The sequence below is a fragment of the Elaeis guineensis genome, chromosome 1 (genome assembly GCF_000442705.2).
Source record: "Elaeis guineensis isolate ETL-2024a chromosome 1, EG11, whole genome shotgun sequence".
NCBI classification, from domain to species: domain Eukaryota; kingdom Viridiplantae; phylum Streptophyta; class Magnoliopsida; order Arecales; family Arecaceae; genus Elaeis; species Elaeis guineensis.
The window spans coordinates 117,431,260-117,453,872 of record NC_025993.2 but is presented as its reverse complement, the minus strand read 5'-3'; the positions used below and the strand labels follow the sequence as shown (position 1 = coordinate 117,453,872).

The 22,613-nt window shown below is 37.6% G+C and overlaps 1 protein-coding gene across 2 annotated transcripts; it reads left to right on the top strand.

Moving 5' to 3' along the window:
- The first annotated feature begins 703 nt into the window (after window positions 1–703).
- On the top strand, window positions 704–6,207 carry LOC105038793 (transcription factor TCP20). 2 transcript variants are annotated; one of them, XM_010914697.4, is made up of 3 exons: window positions 704–2,100; window positions 2,193–2,288; window positions 5,808–6,207. In XM_010914697.4, exon 1 carries the CDS (start codon window positions 942–944, stop codon window positions 1,857–1,859), a length of 918 nt encoding a protein of 305 aa, XP_010912999.1. In that variant the 5' UTR covers window positions 704–941; the 3' UTR covers window positions 1,860–2,100; window positions 2,193–2,288; window positions 5,808–6,207. The 2 variants fall into 2 exon arrangements, with proteins under 2 accessions (XP_010912999.1, XP_010912998.1); XM_010914696.4 differs by lacking the exon at window positions 5,808–6,207 and having other exon boundaries at window positions 2,193–2,446.
- The last annotated feature ends 16,406 nt before the right edge of the window (window positions 6,208–22,613 follow it).

The following is a 22,613-nucleotide window of genomic DNA, read 5'->3' as shown; positions in this document are numbered from 1 at the left end:
TTTTAGAAAAATACTTTTTAAAATCTTATATATTTCCTATAAATTCTTCCAGATTATACAATCCAAAAACTATATCATTGTATTTAATAAAAAAAATAGTACTCCTACGTTATTAATCATTAATTTGGTTGTAATATCATGATAACAACCATTATTTTAGGAGTTACCTTTATTTTTAATATTAAAATTTTTAAAAATTTTATCTGTCATAATAGTTAATAGGAGCATTATAATAGAATAACATGCCCCTTCAAACTAATAATAATAATAATAATAATAATAATAATAATAATAATAATAATAATAATAATAATAATAATAATATGATGATGTGTTATAGTAAATTTTACTCTTACCTCCTAAGATAACAAATAAACCACCCCTCTTTTTTGAATGATGCACTCCCCTTGCAATAGAGAGGATGACGCACAAGAGGAGCACCACCTTCTAAATATAATCATTGTAATTGTAATCATGCCTTCCCATCTTTGAAAAATAACATGGGAGGGAGGGACAAAATGAGAAGGGAATCCAATTCATAGCATGTGGGGAAAATATGTTTACCTTTCCTTCTAAACACCCTTGGCTTCTCCCAAACAAGCCAAGAGGAAAAATAATCACAACAATAATAGCCGGCAAAAATGAGTAAATTTTGAAACCAATGCATGCACCTTATTTTTTCTCTCTCTTTTCCCTTCCTCCTCTTTCCTAGCCCCCCTTGTTACCAACCCAGCGTGGGCTCCATCACAGTCCAGCCTTTTCCCTTCCTCTCAATTCCTCCTCCTCTCTCTCCATCCATGCTCCCTCCCCATCTTAAAGAAAAGGAAAAAAAAGCTCTCTTTTTTCCCTCTCCCTCTCTCTCTCCCCCTCCATTCTTAACAAGGAAAAAAAGATAAAGAAGTCTTTTTTCCTCTCTCTCTCTCTAGCTTCTCTCTGTTATCATGGATCCCAAGGGCTACTCAACGGTTCCCCCAGAGGCCCCCAAGTTCCACCGGGAGCTAGGCCGCCACCCAGAGGATAAAAGAGAACCCCCCACCAGAATAGGCTCCACCACCACGCAGCAACACCAAGAAAGCAGTAGCAGAGGAGGAGGAGGAGACCTCCAGATAATGATGATGGCCTCCACGGTGCCACCAACAAGTGTAACAGAGAAGGAGGACCAGCAAAGGCGGCAGCTTGCACCCCGCCGGAGCTCCAACAAGGACCGGCACACCAAGGTGGACGGCCGCGGCCGCCGCATCCGGATGCCGGCCCTCTGCGCCGCCCGCATCTTCCAGCTCACCCGCGAGCTCGGTCACAAGTCCGACGGGGAGACCATCCAGTGGCTCCTCCACCAGGCCGAGCCGGCCATCATCGCCGCCACCGGCTCCGGTACCATCCCCGCCTCCGCCCTCGCCTCCTCCTCCTCCTCATCCGCCGTCTCCACCCCCCACCAGACCAATTGGACCGGTTTGGGTACTAGTACTAGTGCCACCGGCCTCGGCCGGCCGCACCACCAGGGGCTGTGGCGGACGGCGGCGGCTTCCGGGGGGTTCAATTCAGGATTTTTGCAGCCCGCGACGTCCCCGGCGCCTTCGAACATTGGTTTCCAAGGGCTGGAGTTGCCGGGCGGTTTCAGCGGCGGGATGGGGGCGATGAGCTTCCTGTCGATGCTGGGCGGGCCCGGGCAGCAGATGCCAGGGCTGGAGCTTGGGCTCTCGCAAGATGCAAGCATGGGTGGGGTGTTAAATCCCCAAGTTTTCAGCCAATTCTATCAGCAGATGAGACAGGGGAGGGGTGGCGAGGGTGGTCAGTTGCATCATCACCATCAGCAGCCTTTGGCGTCGTTGAAGGATAATTCGCATGAGTCAACGAAGTAAACAGACGAGGCCGAGGAGTTCTGAAGGAGAATTCGAGGAGAAACCAGCAGAAAATTGCTCGGAGAGGCTGATAGAATTAGTTTGGTTGGTTGATTGGTCTTCTTCCATGTGTAGCTTTGATAATTATCACTGGAGAAAAGAGGTGATTGGATTTAGATATCTAAGGAATTGGGTACTGGATTATTGGGTCGGCTCTTCCTCTCTCTACAGAGTTGCAAAGGAGTCGCCGATTACTTTATGGGTATTGTTCTTTATCTAGTTGTTTGGATTGTGAAATTGTTCTCTTGGAAATATTGGATGATGATGATAGACATCGGGTGGTTTTTGATGCAGGTGCATATTGGGGGCAGCTGAATTGCTTGGGATGGAACTGGAGATCTTGTCTAATTGGAGTTATGTAGATAAGAGATGAAGCCATCTTGTTAGGAGGTCTGGATGGCATGGTGATTGGTTTATATTTTTTGATGAATAAAGATATAAGATTCCTATTTTGTCAGCAATGAGATTCTCTGCAGAGATGGTGTGGCTAAACATTTACAATAATTGAGGAAGCAATTCTATACCAATTAATGTTTAAATTTTAGCTACTTACATTGTTCATCTGTTTAGAATTTTATTATCTTTTCATTGCATGACTCCATTATATAACCATGAAATAAGAAAGTGCAACATTTCTTTTTGGAGTTGGTAATGGTAATTGGTCTCCAGGATGTTAGTGGTGTAGCGAACCATAAGGTGCTAATGGCGTTTAGACATGGCATATGGTTTTGTTTCTATTCCATCAACAAAGTCCACAATTTTGGAACATCGACACTTTGGTCTGAGCTTTTGCAAGTCACTGAGCTTTTCCTTTTTGCTTTTTCATGTTGAGCTAGTGCATCTTCATTCATATGTAAAGTTCAGGGAATGATGAAGCGCATGTAGAATGAATTACTACAAAGAAATGATAAGCATATGATGCCCTTTACTATGCTACTTAAATCAAAGAGATGCTTGGTGGTACTGTTGATCATCCCTCAGAAAGGTCCTTCTAGCTAAATTTTTGCTTATGCCAGTGATATGAATATTAAGAAAGTACAGAGGACCTGTACATGGTTCTTATTGACTCCAGGAGGACATGAGATGCATTGCCAAGGCCTGGCAAGTTGAAGAAGATAGGCATTCCAAAGGTTATGACATGTATGAGGTATCTGGCATGTAACATATGATGGCAGGTGCACGACCAAATATCATTCATAATGATCTTCTTGTTAATTTTAATATATGAACAAATAGCTGTTGCTTAGTTGGAGGGGCCATTTGGTTTTCTTCTTGCTGATATTATTGAATGGGAATGAACCAAGTTGGAAACTAATTGGAACAAATACAGGAAAGTGTAGAAGATAAGACTTTGAAAAGTCGTAACAAAGACAAAGTAGACCAACCCCAATTTTAGTGGGAACAGAATATAAATGAAAATGATTCCCAGTCAGAATCAACGGCCAAAGGGTTACTCCAATTGGTGATCTTGTTATTTTAACTTTATGAAAGGAAAAGTGGGAGAGACATGAAGTGTATCTGCCACGATCAGTGAATTGTGGATATGGAGGTGTAGTTCTGTGGTGCTATGGTATTGCTACATATGCTTGAAACATGGAAGAATGTATAAGAAATATCAAGGTTGACGATTTCTGGACATCATAATGTTTGCATAGAGGCATTAGAGACAAAAGGTTGGTGACTAAACTGGATATTCAATAAGATTAAAAAGGTTCAAGCCACAATGAGGATATTGAAGATGATTCTCTGAGATAGCGTTGTCAACTTGTCATGTTCAATGAAGATTATAGGAGGCTGCATTAAGGAAGGAGGTTGAATGTCTATCAGATATTTGGTTGAGTGGACGGACAGATGGGAAAAAAGTAGATGGAAGATGTAAGAAAGGAATTTAGAGGGCTTGCATATTGTAGCTTAAATAGGTAAGAATGGAGAATAATATTTTGTGCTTGAACCCAAAGGGTTGCAGTTAGGCTACATAATCAAATTTGCAGGCTGGGTCCCTGGGGCTTACTAGCATATTTTGTGTATCTTGATCATGAGGAGAGAGCTAGAGAGACTGGATATCACTTTGGTGTTCTTGTTGCAGGAATTAGGGTTGAGAATTCATCATATCCAACAATCTTTTTTCAATATTGTCAGAGCAACACAAATTGCGAATCAATCTTATCCATGTTTCAGGGTATGATTCTGACTTAAGATCTTATAGCTAGTCAATGTAAAAACATTTTTTTTCTAATGTCATTGGGAGTTTTTTGTTCATACACTTGCCTTCCACTCTTAGGATATAGACTACTGCATAATCTGATTCATTTGACATAATTCTTGCTGACTACAGTTAGCTTCTATTATTGTTAAAAACTTTTGCTATTTGCGGCAAATTTGTGACAACTCGAGGAAAATTCATGGTGAATGACAACCAGCCATGTGTAAGTTATTTTCTTAACCAAAAAAAAAAAAAAAAAGTACCTGAAGAACATTGGGTCATCCAAAAGCCGAAAGGAACTTGTGGATCTCCTATAAGTAATATGCTATCTCATTGCTCCACATGAATCAGTCTGCACATAAATTATATTCTTCTTAATCCTTGACTGGGATTTTGTTTGTGACTGTATGGCTTTATATTAAACCTTGAGTGGATAGTTTGGTTTTTTTAAGGACAAATCAGTTAGTGGCATGCGAAGAAACAGTTCCCTTAAGCTAAGAAACCAAGACTATTTATGTACCTGCTTAAGCATAATGAGAGAGACATGCACTTCTCTTTTATATTGTTTGTTTACCATAAGCAACAAGTATAAACCCATTAAAGTTTGGGTTGGCATGATAAACCCTTCTTTGATGATGTTCACACATTCATTTCCCCTGGCAACGTGAGCTTCTGGATATCCTTTTTTATTTATTTATTTATTTAATTCCAGGATTCTCTATATTACTTTTAAAATTCTTTGAAGCATGTTCGCCTTCTTACTAGAGGTCATCAGTGGCATTTATTGTACTTGCTAAGTTTGCAGCTGCTGCTTATTCCTCACCTCCTATTGAGTGCGATTCATAAGCTTCTTAATAGGTGATTTCTAAATGCCCTCATTAGATGCGCCACACATCCACCTTAATATCCACATCTCGGATACGTTCATCAGAATGACCCATCTTTATTTCTTCATCTTGATAGAAATTCTGAGCAACTTATTTAAGTATAACTGCTCTTTATGTATTTTAACATCCATGGAACACCTGGAAGAATACTTGATTAATTTATTTTCTTAGGCTTTTAAATTTGAAATTATAAAATAAATCTATATTCGACTTTGATTTCTACAACTGTGACGAGTAAAACTTAAAACTTCAGAAAATTCATGCTGGATGGTCGAAACCATTTCAGTTTATTGGATAAAGTGCTAGCTTCCTAAAGCTTTTTGAGATATGTAAAGTCCTCACATCATTTCATATATTTCTGAGCAACAACTTTGTCATTCATAAACTATTTATAACGCTGTCTCTTTTAGCTCCCTTTTATGCATGTCATAATACAGAATGGAGGCCAATCCATGAGTTGTGCCACACTGCCACCTTTGTCTTTTATTGGCATCGGACATGAAAGAATTTGAACTGAAGTTATTCATTGTCAGTTACTGTGAAATTACAGGTGGCATTTTGTTTTTTCTGCAGATCAAGAAGTCATAGTTTCACATTAAATTGTAGAGGTTGCTATTCATATAAATGCATGATTCCATTTGGTGGTACCCCCCTCCCTCCCTCTTTTTCCCTTTCTCTCTCATGAGTCATGACTTAGAAGTATGAGGACCATCTAAATGCTATGGTGTCTGTGTAATGAGGGTGCAATATCGTTAGTTTGTTCGGGATCTATGCAATTTAAGCATCAATCTTGGTAACTTGTTATTAAAAATTCTTCAGGTGGCTGTGTCACTTCCCTGGAAACACTACTAAATACCATCAATGCCAGTGTTACCTCATCAGCTTTGTCTGGTTATACCATCCATGTCAGACATCAAAATGCTGTTTCACACAACTATATTGCAGGACCTGAAAAGCATGGTTGATGATAAAAGTGAAAGCAGACTATATGCTGGCATTCTTGACCAAAGAATCAAGAGTATCAACACAGTCTACCTGAATTTTTTTTTTCCATCCCTTCTCCTTGATGTTCAGCTTGTTTTATTTAACTTTGCAGATAATCACTGAAAATTTTTGACCATGTACTCTCAGGGATAATGAGATCGATATGTTTTATCCCTCAGAAAACATTGTATATAAGGATGGTTGGCATATTCATGGTCCAAAATATTTAGAACCATGCAGTTCTCTTAGGCAGCAGTATCAAGGATGTGACTACCCATGCTACTGTTCTAATATGCCATGACGTAGTGACCTTATTTTTGTCTTTTAGAGCTTGCAGGTGGCTCAACTTGCAAAGGCAAAGATAATGAAAGATTTGCTTGTTCTGCCCTTTGGTGGTTGTTTGGCCAGTGATAAGCATCAGGCAGCCAGAGCAGATCCCCTCAGCTGCTGCAATGCACCAAAAACAAACATCATGTGCATCACATCTGGAGTGTCAATAATGCAACAAAATAATTAGATGATACATCGCTGGAAGAAAAAGTATGGTGCATGGAAAAACAAATACTGAAAACAGGCATCACTTCTTGCTGCGACAAGGACTGGACTCTTAAACAACGACAAGAGATAACTTGAATGAGCCTTGAAGATAATCTATCAACTCCACCTCTTTTCAGGAACTTGATTTCCTTGTCTCCTTCTCTGTTATCACCCTCCCCAATTAAGCATGAACATGTGCGGAGCTCCTAGACTCTCTCCCTGTAGCTTGTCTTCTTTTCTTCAGTCAGTTTCTGCCATTAGATCATCGAATTTTTCCTACCTTCTCTCATCTTCCAACTTTGCACTGTCTTATTATGTACTGCTTGAATGCTCTTGCCTGCAATTGCTGTTGTTGTGCCTAGCCTCAGATGCTGTATTTTTGTCTCTGGTTGGTACAGTATAATGGAACCTTGCGATTAAATTATTTGAAATTTGAGGGTAAATCTTGCATGCCATATTCATCTGCAGGACTTTGAATTGCTATTGTTCTCACAGTTTAATGTACTTGTGTCAATGATATGCATCTCAAATTTTGAAGAGCAGACATGGCTTTCGCCTCAATGGATATGTGTCCCCATTCTGTCATTACCTACTTAATTGGCACATTTTAAGGATGCTTTATCTATTCATCTATGGTTTTGCAAATGCACTCTAGTTCAAGTTGTGCAGGTTTTACGAGATGGTGTGTTCTTTTTCTTACCAATACAATGTTTTCTTAAATAAATTTAAGAATACATTCCTTTTCTTTTGTGAACAAGGAAGGGTTTTAACTCTATCGTATCTTATGCCTGCATCCACTCTGCACCTGAGCTGGAACCCAGGTTCCTCCTAACGCTAGAACCGAGATACTGAGTCATATGGTGGGACCATCCAAACCCCCTTCTCTTGGCACACTCACCCCCCACCCCCAAGCAAGAGTTGTAATAATACAACTTTTAATTTTATTTATTTATATGTTCCGTAAGGCTTCCTGCCTCATCACAAGCTTAATCCAGCCTTTTCTAATATAATCATTTGTACTATTTAAAGCAAATCAATCATCTTTGCTAAGTATTCTCCTTATTTGCATTAGATTATGTTCAACCAAGTGCCACGAGGAATGCACTAATTTCGGATTTCACAAAGGAATATGTTTCAAGACAGACGAAGGTTGTTATTGTTCTTGTGATTTCACAAACGCTCCTAAATCTCGTTAATTCCATCCTATCACCTTGGAGGGTAAGAGAATTAGTGGTTATGCATAACATTAATGTCTACTATATTAATGTACTGAAAATATTCTACGATGTTAAAGCTTTTATAAGTTCTGTCTTTTTAATTAGAACATTTGATAGTCATTTTATCCCATCTTATTTATTTAAGAGAATTTTATGAAATACTTTTATCGTAAGAATTGTGTACAAATGTCAATATTTCTTTTGTGTGAAACTTTACTTTACACCAACAGAGGCTTGTGAAGTTTTGGCTTCCTCCTAAATATAAAGAGATCTACTAATTGCCAATTAGAAGTAGCTTATATTTATAGAATATTTATAACATCTCAAAATTTATGTTATTTCCAAATTAATCATGTAATGTTTCAAAATATACACTTGTAGTGTTGAATTTGAGAAGTGCTTTAAAAATCCAGTATGCACATATGGGCTTCCTCTTCCTTTCAGTTTCATCTGTATTTCATATCCCTTTTCAAACAAGACTTTGCAATAAAACCTACTATACCAATGGCATGAAGATTAAAATATAGATTACGTATGCTTGATTCTAGCCATCAATATATCTTACAATATTTATCAAGTCAACATTGACCATAATAATTAATCATTAGGTACATCTAATAGGAGTCTTCCATTTGTCAACCACTCAACCAAGGGTTTTCTTTCCCATATCGTAATAAGCCCTACAAGATTTGAAGACTTCTTTATCCACTGTCACCCGCCCCTATTATAATTCGTGCTACTATTGAGGCTCACAACACTCTCCAAAAGACTAGTGAGATAAAGAATTTCACCTCTCCAATCTTAAAGTGATAGTGCAATGTAAAGATGAGGTTAAGGAAATGTGCTGAGAGATCATGGCTAACATCACTAGAAAATCAAGGGACATATCACTTCTTCTTTAGATCCAATTGCCGAGATTCTAAGGTAGGCTACCTCAATTTGAAATAATGTTGCCACATATACTTTTCAAAGTAGATATCATAGAAAAGGGTAAAGGAAAGAGTGGAAAGGCAAACAAGACACTCTTTATCATCCCTCCAAAGCTAGCTTAGTGCTTGGAAAGCTAATTCTAATCTATTTCCAAAATTAAAGTAAAGGATAAATATAAAAAATAACAAAAAATAGCTTAGTGCATGGCAATTCTATGCTAGCTCTAGTGGATTTATGGATATGTAATGTAGTCAGTTAGTATTCTTTATTGTGATATACTTCCAAAAAACTAATAGATTTCAATGAGGATTTTTTTGGATCGCAAGGTAAAGAGCTGTAGTTATCCTTAGCTTGTAGTTACTTCTTTAAATTTTAAAATTTTTGTATATTATTTTCATATATAATTTATTTAATTTCTTGCTTAGAGTAGTTTGGTCATCTATAGTTTGCTTTGAAACTCATATTAGACCTCTAGCATGCATCAATATGTCTTCTTTTCCTTAAAAGATGGTTTCTGGACTTTTAAAAAGTTGGATTAGGGTTTCTTTGGGTGGCTTGAGGTTGAAGGAGTTGGGGAAGAACTGGAATAAGGAGAGTTTTTACTAGAAATCTAGCTTAAGAGGGTTTAAAGAATAGTAATAGTGGATCTAGTTTTGGTTTTTGTATTTTTCTATTTTCTATAAATTTTGCTTAAAAAGAAAAGGAGAGAGAGAGAGGAAGATGAATAGATTTTGGAGAAAATTTTATTAAAAAAATATTATGGGAGGGAAAATATGGTTCCTCCTTTTTTTTCTTTATTTTCTAGACTTTTGTTTAAGAAAAGTTGTATAAACATAATAAGTTTATATTTAATATAGTCCCCTTTTTTCCCTACTTTCTGGAAGTTCCAACTAGGAAAAAATGATTAAAAATCCTATCTTTACCTCGTATCCCCTAACTCAAAAAGCAAACCAATGAAATCAATAGTTCTTTCAAGTTTTACCTTTGAATTCTTTTGCAATACTATATTATTAAAATAAGAGAAAAAATAAAAATGTTTCCTAATAGACATCCAAAAAAGGGGAGAGGGGTGAATTTATTTTTCTAAAATTAAAATAGTTACTGAATTTAGACTGTGCAAAGTGAAGATGTAGTGAAAGTAGTAAATTTAAACTAATATACAAGAATGCAAATGAAAGTAATAGAGGTGTATACACAAATACAAGCTTTTTATAGTAGTCCAATGCTAAACTCAGTGTCTACATCTACTCCCTAAGCACACTCTTGAAAATTTCACTACGATCTCTTTAAGATTATAGTAAGATTGATTTTTCAGTCTCATAATCAAAATTCAATTGATTTCTCAATGAAAATTAACCAAAACCACTTACTAAAGCCACTCCCAGGCTTTCACAATAATATAATCTAATTCAAAATTTGGATTGGCCTTTTTCTAAGTTTCAATCCTAATTGAAACTTATTATAGCAAAGAGTAATCAAAAGAATATGAACACAAGAAATAAGCTCCTAAAGAGCAAAAGAAAATGTTGATAAAGCTCTTGAGAATGTCGTTGAGGAAGCTTGATAATAAATGCTTTTTTCTTCTTCTTGAAATCGAATGAAATCTCAAGATATTGATGGTTGAAAATTAATTGCACTCTCTTGAATAAACTCTTAAAGAATCTTAGATTTTCTTTTTGTTTTCTTTATTTTCTACCTTCTTCAATGAGTTTGGTTGGTATTTAAAGCTCTTAGAAGGTCTAAAAATAGCTTTTTGCCCATAAGAATAGAACTAGCCATTGGGAGCCTTTTGTGTAGTTCTATAACTTCTGCGAAACTAGCTGTTAGATCTGTCAGACACATCAAGTGACTCAGATCAACTTGGGATCGACTCAAAGTTGACTTGGAGTTGACTCGAGGTAACTTGGAGTCGACTCAGGCTCAGATCTATTTTAATGCCTCTCTATCTTGTCTAAAAGGGTTGACTCAACTATATAGGGGTCAACTCTAAATTAACTATGGAGTCAACTCGAGGATCAGGTTGAAAAATATGACTTTCTATCTCAATTGAGAGTGCCAACTCATAGTATCTAGGAGTTGACTTATAGTCCTATACCACTTTGAGTTTTGTGTGCCAGAGCAATCTCTTTGAAATTTGGAGTCGACTCTTAATCTCTACTATCATGTTTCTCATAAAGTAGCTTCTCAAACTTACTTTCCTTGGCTTCCAACTTTAGCAATTTTCTAGGCATTCTTGAAGTATTTTTAGCTTTCTGAAACTTTCTCAATATATACTTCAATAAATCATTAATACCATCATATACTCAAATATTTTGTATTCATCAAAAATAATCTTTGGGTCCACAAAAAAAATATCAATCCATTGCTAGGTTCCTGAAGTTGACTATGAAAGCCATTGATGGCACTTGAAGGATAAGAATAGAGATCCCATAGGAGATCAAATGCTTTATTTCTCATCTTTTTCAATGGGTAATAAAGGAGAATCAGGACATTTAGATAAGTTTTCTTTTTTAATAATTAGGATCCTACCACAACTAAACCTTAGCTTCAACTAAGCGACCTGGTGAGAAGAAGATGAGAGAGATAGCAACAAGAAGATGAAAGTAAGGAGCAAGCTATGAATCTAGTTGGAGTGAAAATTAGATATGTTAGGTTGGATTAGAGGTCAACCCATGTCCAACCCGAGGCTCTAAGATCTTTGCATAGGATCGAACCTAACCCAACCTTCAACCCATGCTCCTGAACCGAAAGCCAAGCTCATATCGATTTTTTGAGGTGAGGATCAAAATTGGGTCGTTTCATGTTGGGTTGGGTTAGTTGGATCAGTTTAGTCAAGGATCTCTAAATGTTTCCGTATCATATAAAAACATATACAAACTAAACAAAACATGTGTGAGTATAACATGGATTCTAATTTCATATGGTTGCACAAATTCAGTGAGATTTGTATATGCAGATGTATATATATCTAGCCTTGAACCCATCTTGAATTTGAGTCCAGTCAAGATTTTCAGCGTAAATGAATTTTCAACATCAAGCTAGATTCCAAAGGCAATGTTAAAAGGTATAAGGTAAAACTTACAGAAAAGGGGTTCGCTTAAAGGAAAAGCATTGATTATAATAAAATGTATGCTCTAATTTCTAATTAATTCAGAATTGTTATGCCATTAGTGGACCATTTTGATTTAGAAATATGTCAGATGGTAGTATAAACTACATTTTGAATTGGAATTTAGTGAAGAGATGTATATGGAACAGCTTAAGGGGCTTGTAGTGCAAGACAAAGGCATGCGAATTAAAGAAATCTGTATATGGCCATAACAAGGGCCATGTTAGTGGTACTTAAATTTCAATAAAATGATTGCATCATTCAGATTTACAGAAAACATTGCTGATCAACATGTATATCAAAATGTTTATGAGACCAAATTTTTTGATTTCATACATAAATGATATACTACTTGTCAATAGTGATTTAGATCTCTTGTATGAACCTAAACTTTTTCTAGCTTTGTATAAAAGATTTAAATGATGCTTCCACGTAATAGGTCTGAGCAATTACTTGATCTATATCAAAGGGCCTATATTTCTAGAGATCTAGAAAGGACTAAAATATCTAGCTGCTCATAAGGTGAAGTTTTAGTGATTAAGGATGATATATTCGGTCTATTTTAGTGTCCAAATAATGAGATTAAAAAGATTTAGATGGCAACCATCCCTTATGCTTTTGCTATGAGTAGTCTGTTGTATAACATGCTTATCTATGTACCCATACTGGAATGTTGGCAACATATCAAATAATCTGGGCATGGATCTCTGAAAGTCGACCAACTAATTGATAAGATATCTCTTGGGGATCAAAGATTATAAGCTCACATATTGATCATTTGGAAATGATTGGTTGTTATGACATATTGATCTAGGATTAATGGTTTCTCTTTCAAGTATGATTATTATGCATTATTTTTCGGGTTTTCTTGTAATGACCTGTCTTAATGGGATTTCTTGAATAGAACCAATAGTTTATGTTGCTATTTGTAGAGACCTGTTCAGGAACCAATCTGATCCAACTTGAAATTGATTGGACGGGTTCAGGTTGTTTGCAACATGGATTGTGTCAGTTCCAGTTCCAAAACTAAGAACTAATTAGGATGGATCTGATACTTAGCTGGCCCCTAACTTGAACTAACCCAAATTTGTGCACACTATATTCAAACCATCTAGAATCATTCTTGTTGCATCATGAAGACTCCAGAGGGTGCATATATGGCCAAAGATAGAGAAAAATTCGAGCGTCGGGAACGACGATCTACCTACAAAAAAAATCCACACTCATTGGAGGTTCTCTAGTGGGGACCCTCCATTGCTTAAGTTAGCCAGAGCTTGAAAATAGCAAAAGAGAGAGAGAATGGGCTTAGTGTTCCATACCTTGAGGGTCCCCTTATTACCATTACGTAGGCCGAAAGGTTGATAGATAGGATCTTGATTTATTGGGCCGCTAGGATAGAGAATCTGAGATGGTTAGTTATGGATAGTGACTACATCTAACAAAGGTTCTTAATGGTGACCCACGTGGCCTGAATAGGTAGATGACCTAAGCTTGGTATATAACCAAGGTCTTGGCCTGGTTGCATCCTTCTCAATATCAACCATGGGAAGACATTTTGTGTGGTCGGTAGAGTCTCGACCATAAGGTCAGCAGATGCCCGACTTATAGGGTTAGATGGAACCGATGAAGTTGCACGGACTAGACCCTCAGGGGCGATCCTAATGAGTTTTTGGCAACGTGTTGAGGATGGCATCTGGGGATGAAGTTCACTGAAGTTGCATGCTTCATTTCCATGGCATCTAGATGATGTTTATTGTTTGGAGTCCACTTTGATACCACAGTCGATCGAAGAGTATACTCGATGATGAGTCTCGAAGATAATGGTTGAGAAGTACGATCCTGTAACACTTGCCCCCCCCCACCCCCCACTTCCTAGCTTAAAGTGGTCATTTCAGGCAAAGGAAGTAGTGGTTTTTGGAAAATAACCTCGACACATGTCTGAGTTAGTGAACCTTAGTTATTTAGCCTTCTGGTGAAATATCGCATAGCTTCACGGAATCCAAGGTTGAGTCGGCAAGATGCTTCATGAATTGCACCCTGATTATTTGGAGAGATTCAACGCTTCGTGAATCCCAGTATATTTATGAAGGATGGGTGGCTCGAGGTAGGTCATTATTCTAGCTTCGAAGGCTAGGAGTCGACGGTTATAACCCAACAAATTGAAGATTGTTGGGTGCTTGGTGTCATTCCCAAGAAACTAATTATAGAATCACTCTTGGGACGTGAGGAGTTCCAAGGCATTCCTTGCGAATCATTTCATGGGACTGAAGGGTTGTGAAGATTCGTCACTCCAGAGTTGGCCATGTGGTGCGATCAGATGATCTGATGATCGAATCCGCATCGTTTGAGACCTGTATAAATAAACTACCTGCTTGGTGGAATTTTGCGTTCCCATCTACCAGCCATCTTTTCTGTTACTACACTTGTCAAAGAGAGTTTCTTCTTTTGTCAATCATGAAGCCATGGATTGTGAAACGGCAGTGAAGAAGATGTCTTCTTCTCATAGAGGTTCTCGTCCAAAAGGATGAGGATTACAAAATCGAAACTTCCCGTCAGTGCTACCTCTACTATCTCGGGCCATCACAGGTCTTTCGTTGAGTCGGACTCCACCTTCCCCCATAAGGCTTGGGGCAAATCCTCCCCCACCCAAAGGCAATCGTGAGGCCCCCGCTTTCTCTCTGTGGATTCCTACGGTGGTCCAGGATCGCTGCATCAAAGAGTACAAAGCTTCGACGGCCTTTGAGAAGGAGGCCATTAATACCTCCGCTACTGCTTTTATCTAGAGCTTTGAAGAATGCAAGGCCCGTTTGATGGTATGGTCCCAAAGCTGGACCTTAGCTGCCTTCGCCTTAGCAATAGTGGCGAGGAGGTTGGGGCATTCTCCTCGGATGAAGATTAGGCCTTCATCCCTTTTTTTTTGTACCTGCTTTATGGTGCCTTGTTTCTAGCACCTTTTGTAAATAAAAACTTTAGTCAATGGAAAAGTATGCTTTCATCAATTTTATCTTTTATTTGGGTGTTCTCTTTTTTATGTCATCGATCCTCATTGGCTTGCCGAAACTTATTAGACTTTAGTTGCCAGAGTTTTTGTAGTCGTTAATTTCACATAGATTGAGATGTAGGTCAAATTTTCGTACAGTCTGATGAAGATTTCTAAGGCCTTTCTCGAATTGACTATTTGGCTGTATTTTGGCAAAGTCTTTTTTGTTGGTTGATTTTTGACCTCAAAATTTGTTGGATTATTTTTGAGACAATTGCTTGTGGAGGTCCTAATTTGGGTTAGGATATCTCTTTGTCATTGAATGGTTGCCTTATCCAAAGTCTTTTCGAATGGGGGCCAATTATACTTTGCTGATGTAGATTCCTAAAGTTTGTCCTAACAATGTTGGGCAGAATCTGTCTAGTCGATAACTTTAGTCATGTCCTCAGATCTTATTCTGAGGATCTCATTTGTGGAGGTCCTAACTTGGATCAGGATATCTCCTGTTGTCGGCCCATATTGAACAAGATTTTGGATGTCTCAATTGGAGACAAGATATCTCTGAAGAATTGGTCCACCGATCCAGTCGTTGGGATTCAGTTTGGTATCTAAATAACCCATAATCCTTATTGTCATTTGGCCAAATATAATTTCAGAGATCTTGATCGGAGTCAAGATATCTATGGAGGCTTGTACGATAAAGGGTTGTGCCCGTTTTGATCACTAAGATGCATGATTTGTCGTTGGTCTTCATTCGACCTTTAGCAAAAAAACTTGAAGAAAAGCAACTTTATTGGTGTGATTCAAGTAGTTACATCCTTTACTGGTAGCACATCCAAAGTTTCTAGAAGTTCCATGTCTAAGGAATTTGAGTGCTGTCGAGAGTCTCTAGCTTGTACACTCCAGATCAGATTACTTCTGTGATCCGATATGATCCTTCTCAATTCGAGATCAATTTGCCTTATTTTATAGGTTTGGACACTTCGGCTCATCTAAGGATGAAGTTTTTAGTTAGAAAATTTTTGCTTTAACTCGGGTATTGCAATAGTAGGCTACTCGGAGCTGATATAAGGCCATTCTGATTTAAATTTTTTCTCTTCTTTCTTCAAGCAAATCAAGATTTGTTTGAAGCCAACCAAGGTTCTTTTGCTTATCATAGAGCTTGAATCTGGTCGATGGTATCTTGATTTTGACTAAATAATTGCCTCGGCTCCAAAAGCAATATTAAAGGGAGTTTCTCTGGTTGTTGTCTAAGGTGTTGTTCGATACGCCCATAAATATTATAGAGTTTTTCGATCCACATTTCTTTTATTTGGTCGAGCCTGATTTCAATCCTTATAGAATGGTACGATTGGTCACCTCAGCTCTTTATTAGATTGTGGATGTCCAATAAAGGTGAGCCTATGGTCGATGTGGAGTTCTGAGCAAATTCTTTAAATTTTTAGTTATCAATTAGCATCCATTGTCGGTAATGATGGCCCGTGGAAGTCTAAATTGATAGATGATCGACTTTCATATGAAGTTTTGATTTTTTTGCCTTGGTAATTTATGCCAAGGGCTCGGCTTTGACTCACTTAGTAAAGTAGTCGATTGCCACGATCAGAAACTTTCTTTATCCAATCACTTGTGGGAATGGTCTGAGGATGTCAATTCCCCACATTGCTAAAGGGCAAGGAGTGAAAATTGATGTGATCTTGGCTATCCACCTTCTCTAGATGTTAGTATATTTTTGGCACTACTTACATCTTTTGACGAGCTCAATCGCCTCCTCTTGTGGGTTGATCAATAGTATCCTTATCGAATGATCTCATAGGCTAGAGACCTACCCTCCAAGTCGTTGCCACAGATTTCTTCATATACCTCCTAAAGAGTATAATCTACGTTGGAGGGATGCAAGCAATAGTAGAGGTGGGGAGGACTTCCTGTAAAATTTTTTATCGAGATAAATGTACCACGGTGCTTATCATTTGATTGTCCGAGCTTGAATGGATCAGAAGGTAATTCTCCTTGACCAAGTAGTTGATGATGGGATCCATCAAGCTCGGCTCATGTTCGACCTGAAGCACCATGGGCTTATAGATATTTAGACTATAGATGTTCGATGAAGACTCATCGATTATGCTTGGTCAATTCCGATGTGTCAAGGTGAGAGAGTGATCAGCTTGGGCATTTTTTGACTTAGAAATCTGCTGGATCTATAAGGCTTGGAAGGTTGTCAAAATTTTCTTAGCTTCTGTAGGTATTTCACCATTGTGGAATCTCGGGCTTGATACTCCCCCGAACTTGTCCATAACAAGTTGCAAGTCAGAGAAGACCTTGAGGTCTTTTGCTAGGAAAAGTTAAGATTAATATGTAGCGAAAAAAATAATAACTTTTTGATTAAGTATGTGAGATCTCATCTTGAAGTAATATAAAAAATTCAGATCTCTCACTATAATCTGATAATCGTGGATGTCTTCGCAATCTTTTTAAAGTCGTACAAACATCCAATCTCTACAGATTCCACATAAGATTTTGATTTGATTAATAGTCTTTAATCTTACCGAGATGCTGGCTTTCTTATAAAAATCTCTCTTATAATTATAATTTTTTTTCCTTATTTCATATTGTCGAAAATTTTTCTTAAGAATTTCAACTTTTCCTCACCGTGAGATTGCATGCCACCACCCCTTAGTGCAAGAAAACTCCACCTTTTTGGCATCCACCCTTGGACGTGAAACTCCTTGGCATCCAACTCTTAGAGTGTGAGGTGTCAAGAATCCAAATAGGGCATGACATACTTTCATGTTAGATTTCTTAAGGGATGCCAACTCTCTTGTGGCTAGATCCCATATAGGGCATGAGAAGTCCTTCTAGACATCAAACACTTTAATGGATCAATCTTTGACTGATCAAAGTTTATTAGGAATCAAGTACTTTGGGATTTGATGGCGTCAACTCTTTGACATGTCAACCTTTGATGAATATAAATCAAGTCTGATCAAATTAAAATTTTAATTTAATTTGACTCAACTTAATCTCGATTATTTAATCTATCAAATCAAATTAAATAATATTGCAATAGTTGCTAATAAGTCCTTCTAAAACTCATTAACTATTAATAAGTTCTCTCTTATAATTTTTGTATTTTAGGACCATAATTTGTAATAATTACAAATCAGTCTAATTATCAATCATATTGATAATCGGGTCATATGGTGATTCAAAAATTACAATCCAACCATCTGATCAGTCAGAACCTCTTATGTATAGATTTTATTATATCTGATAGTGAGATATATTATGATCATTATCACTAATATTATTAAAACTCTTTTCAATGGATAAAAATATTCTAACTCATCTCAATAAGAATTATCAACCCTCAAGATAATTCTCATAGATCTCATAATTCATTAGTAATACCTAGTAGTATGCAGTGGCAATCCAACAGAATATAATTGAATGAACTTTTAGGTACAGTTAACACATGATATAATCTTTCTATCATAAGTTCGACTAAACAGAGGTTATGGAATTACTCGTCAAACCCCATAAACTGCAGTCATATGTTAAATTTATTCGAACTCTAGTTCCTAATGTGAAAATAATGAAAAATCTTTTTTTACTATTCACATTATCTTGGACAAGATTTTTAAACTCAGTCTCATATATTATATAGAAATAACTTCTCTACCAAAGGAGATAGATTTCATATAGGCACACATCCTATTCCTACAATAAACTTACTGCAGCCACATGCACGATAAAAATTCATATGACTAGAATAAGTATATGTACAGTCAAACTATAGTAATCCTATCGTGAATAATTGAGGCACTGCAGGTAAAGGACTAGTCACACTACTGAATATTGAGTAAGTCATAACGAATGAGTAAACATCCAAGTGACTTCTCATATCGGTCATGCTTAGTATTCTTGTTCACTAATAACCATCTATACTCTTGCTTCAGTATCCCAACACTATAGATTCGAGATTATCTATCCTAAAAAAAATGATCCATGTACCATCTCATCATCCATCACCATCTGTATGATGATCCATTGATCGAGAGTATTTAAAAATTAATCATCAATAATATTACCTTAAATTTTTAACTCTTGAGAATATATTCATCATTTTATTAATCTCTTGGATGATTCATGGACACATAGACAATATGAATGAAATTAAAAAATTTAATTTTATTAATAACAAAAAAGTTAAATATAAAACTATATCTTAGAATATATTCATTTTTTTATAATACTAGAATATATTCATTTGTCGAGCTTATTGCTTCTAGGGCATACATCTAACACTTTTATCCTAAGTTCTTTCACAAGTCAAAGTTCAGTGATAAGAGCTTCATATTCGGCCTTATTATTTAAAACTCTGAAGTTAAATCGAAGGACGTACTCTATTACAACTCCATCCAGGCTGGTAAGAATGAGCCCGATGCTACATCTTTAGGCATTTGAGCTCCATCAATATGTAGGATCCAATGGAGAAATTTTTCTATATCCTCAAATCTTGTGAGGACAAATCTTCAACATCCTCAGATCTTATCAAGGACAGGCCCTCAGATCTTGTCGAGGACCGTTCATCTTTTGGAATAGTGCATTCCATAAGAAAGTCAACCAGCACTTGGGCCTTCATTGTAAGTCAAGGCTAAAAGCTAATGCTGAACTCTCCGAGCTCGATTGCCCATTTTGCCATGTGCTCAAAGTGTCGGTCCTTCGAAAGATTCCTTATAAAGGCTGATTGGTTAGGATGACTACTGAGTAGCTTAAAAGTACGATCGAAGATGCCGCATAGAAGTGATAAATAGATGAACCATTTTTTTAGCATTGGAATACCTCGTTTCTGCATCCCAAAAAATTTTGCTCATGTAATAGATTGACTTTCGGGTCCTTGCATGTTCTCGACTAGAATCAAGCTAATTGCATTGGGTGAAATAGTCAAATATAAAAGTAATTGCTCACCTTTTTCTCGCTTAGACAGAAGTGGAGGGATTCTGAGGTATTGTTTGAGGTCCTCAAAACTTCCTCAGCACTCCTCTGACTATTTGAAAGTCTTCATCTGCCTTATCATTTGAAGAAAGGAAGGCACTTTTTAGTCGGCCTAGAAATAAATTGATTGAGAGCTGCAACTCGGCTCGATAAGCCTTAGATATCCCACTTGGTGCCAGGCACTTCATGTCGAGGATCCTTTGAATCTTTTCTAGATTGACTTCTATTCCTTGTTGGGTCACCATAAAATCAAGAAATTTTTTCAAAGTGACTTTGAAGATGTATTTATTTGGGTTGAGTTTCATTTGATACCACGTAGTTAATCGAATGCTTCTCTAGATTGACAATATGTCAATCTACTTCCATATTCTTATCAAGCATATCATTGACGTATACTTTTATGTTGTAATCAATCTATTATTTGAACATCTTATTAACGAGATGCTATATGTTGCACTTATATTCTTTAAATTCAAAGCTCATTTTGTAATAATACAAACTTTATCAATTATGAATGTGGTCTTCTCCTCATCTTTGGATGCCTTCCAAATCTAATTGTATCTTGAGAAGGTGTCCATAAAGCTTAACAATTGGTGTCTGAGGTGGCATCGACAAGTTAGTCGATCTTTAAGAGTGAAAAACTATCTTTTAGACAAGCTTTGTTGAGATCAGTATAGTCGATACAGATTTTTCACTTGTCATTAGTCTTTTTGACCATAATGATGTTAAAAATTCACTCTAGATATTGTGCTTCTCGGATGAACCCTGCCACCATCAGCTTGGCGACTTCCTCATCGATAGCTAATTGCCACTTCGAGATGAAACTTTGTTTCTTTTACTGCACTAGTTGATGACCTAATTCATATTTAGTTTATGAATAATGATATCAGATGGCATACTTGGCATGTCTGATGTTGATCAAACTAATATATCCTTGTTGAACTGTAGAAAGGTCATCAATCGATCTCTTCGGTCATCAGTTAGCTGTCAGCTGAGAGCCAACTCGAATTATCTAGGTCGGTCATTCCTGAAGGAAATGGTAATGAGCTCTCAGCTAGTTCTCCCTGAGACACCTTTAAGTTGTCCCTATGATCTTCAATTGACAAGGCTTCTATCGGCCTCTTCTTTTGATGGTTGCAAAGAAACATTATCGGGCTAACATCTGATCCCCTTAGATCTCGTCGACTCCATTCTGAGTTGAGAACTACACCAACAAATGGTAGGTTAAGATGATTGCATGAAGGGCATTAGTTCTAGTCATCTAAGGATTGCGTTGTAGGCTGAGGGCACTCGGACGATGAAGAAAGTTAGCTGCATAGTCTTTTGATAAGGTTTGGCTCCAGCAGTTACTGGCAGAGTGGTCTCTCTTCAACTACCACAGAATCTCCTGAGAATCCAACTAGAGAAGTGTTTACTCATTTTAGCAGATTAGATGGAGTTTCATGCATTGGAAAGCATTATAAAATAAGATATCAATCGAGCTTCCATTATCAACTAGGATTCTTTTTACATCATAGTTTGCGATCGTCATTGAAATAATGACAGCATCATCATAAGGAGTTTAAACTCCTCAAACATCACTACCAAAAAAGAAATCAAGCCATCTGTCCTCACCTCTTCGACTTTGGGCCTGATCATCTGTCCCCTGCTACCTTCAAGGCTCAAGATCATGTTGATGATACCAGCCATTGTCAGTTGCTATTGTTCTCTTAGCAGCTGGTGCAAGGTAGTTCCTCAAGTATTCGATTCTGATGCTCCCGAATATATTTGCCAAAGCAGACTCATTGGATGAGCGACTTGATCTTATCTTTCAGTTGGAGGCATTCTTCGGTATCATGACTGTGGTTACGATGGAAGTGGCAGTACTTCCACTTATTCTACCAATTGATGAGTTTTTATTAGTGGAGATCGATGAGGTACTCTTTACCCTCATCTCCATGAAGATCTGAGCTCGAGGGACCACCAACAGGGCATAGCTGTTGAAACATCAAGGAGGACATCTCGGCTAGGGGCCTTTGGCAGATCGGGAGATTCTTCTTCATCATAGTTCAAGCGCATATCCTTCAGGCAATTTTTTTTGTTTTGAGCCCGACCTTCATCTTGTGATGGGTGATTCAATCTTTTTCAGCCTGTATGTACTTACGGACCTGGGCCAGAAGTTAGTATAATTTTTTGAAAAAATCTTGTCGAGGGAGTATATAAAGCACTCATTACAAAGGCCTCACTTCAGACCGACATGGTAATGGCTTCACTAAGATTTTGGACTTCTAACATGGCCACATTGAAACTGCCACAAATTATATAGAGATTCATCTCTTCTTAGTGGATGGAGAAGAGGTTATCTGAGGTCCTCGACTGAAGTTGATTGTTCCCAAAATGAACAACAAATTGACATCCAAGCTACTTGAAGGAGTATATCAACTCCTGCCAGAGACCAAAGTATCAAACTCTTGCTACCTTCTTCAATGTTGCAGGAAGGCAAGGCAAAGGAGGGTGTCGAGGTGCCCGATAGCATCATGAGGACCTTGTAGTCTTCTAGGTGGTTCAATGGATTGGTAAAGCCATCGAACGACTCTATCTACAGCACTTTGAACCAATGTGGAATCAGTTCCTAAAGAATGGCATGGGAGAAAGGTAGCCAAGAACAAAAGCTGAAGGCCTCGCTGTCTCCCCTGCCACCCTTCTGGACTTTGGCTAGGCAATGCTCGATCTTTCGAACTTTCTACTCGAGGTCATCCTCCTGATGGGATCTTCCGGGATGTGGGGAGTAGCTCAAAGTAGAATCTTTGCTAGAGGAGGTCTGGGAACATCCATGTCTTCTATCATGGCTAGAGCCACAGTGGGATGGCGATTGTCAATCGACTACGATAGATTAG

What these genes read in the sequence shown, in the direction of transcription:
- LOC105038793 (XM_010914697.4), top strand. Translation starts at nt 942, where the DNA reads ATGGATCCCAAGGGCTACTCAACGGTTCCCCCAGAGGCCCCCAAGTTC.